Source organism: Eimeria mitis, genomic scaffold (assembly GCF_000499745.2).
Source record: "Eimeria mitis Houghton genomic scaffold, Emh_scaff830, whole genome shotgun sequence".
Lineage (NCBI taxonomy): Eukaryota > Apicomplexa > Conoidasida > Eucoccidiorida > Eimeriidae > Eimeria > Eimeria mitis.
The window spans coordinates 5,847-6,301 of NW_013576102.1; the positions used below are offsets into that span (position 1 = coordinate 5,847).

At 58.5% G+C, this 455-nt stretch overlaps 1 protein-coding gene across 1 annotated transcript in view; it reads left to right on the plus strand.

The window, feature by feature from the left end:
* Positions 1–111: 111 nt before the first annotated feature.
* The window catches only part of EMH_0023290 (zinc finger (CCCH type) protein, putative), a gene marked incomplete at both ends in the record, with an annotated part of 4,097 nt that continues 3,753 nt past the window's right edge, over positions 112–455 (plus strand). The window contains one exon of the mRNA XM_013502105.1: positions 112–453. Within this exon, the coding sequence (XP_013357559.1) occupies positions 112–453 (342 nt within the window). The remainder of the gene's footprint in view (positions 454–455) is intronic.

Genomic DNA, 455 nt, shown 5'->3' on the forward strand with positions numbered 1-455 from the left:
CCTCTATAAACCCCCGTTTTCACTATCACTCCCCATTAACAGCAGCAACAGCAGCAGCAGCAACAGCAGCAGCAGCAGCAGCAGCAGCAGCAGCAGCAGAATATATACTGCATGCATGCATTCAGGTTTGCTAAGGAGCAAGGAGGCAGAGGTTGTTTATACGGCTCTCGCTGCCCCTACGCACACAACGAAAAAGAATTGAGGGTACGGGGGGCCCCCCAGGGGGCCCCCCAGGGGGCCCCCGAGGGGGGCCCCCAGGGGGCCCCCCTTGAGCTGCTGAAGGGCCCCCAGGAGGCAGCTGCAGCAAAAGGAAAAGCGGGAGAAGGAGTAGCAGCAAATGATGGAGGAAAGGATGCAGCAGCAGCAGCAGCAGCAGCAGCAGCAACAGCAGCAGCAGCAGCAGCAGCAGCAGCAGCAGCAAACAAAAGCAACACAAACAAGAATACAGCAGAGGG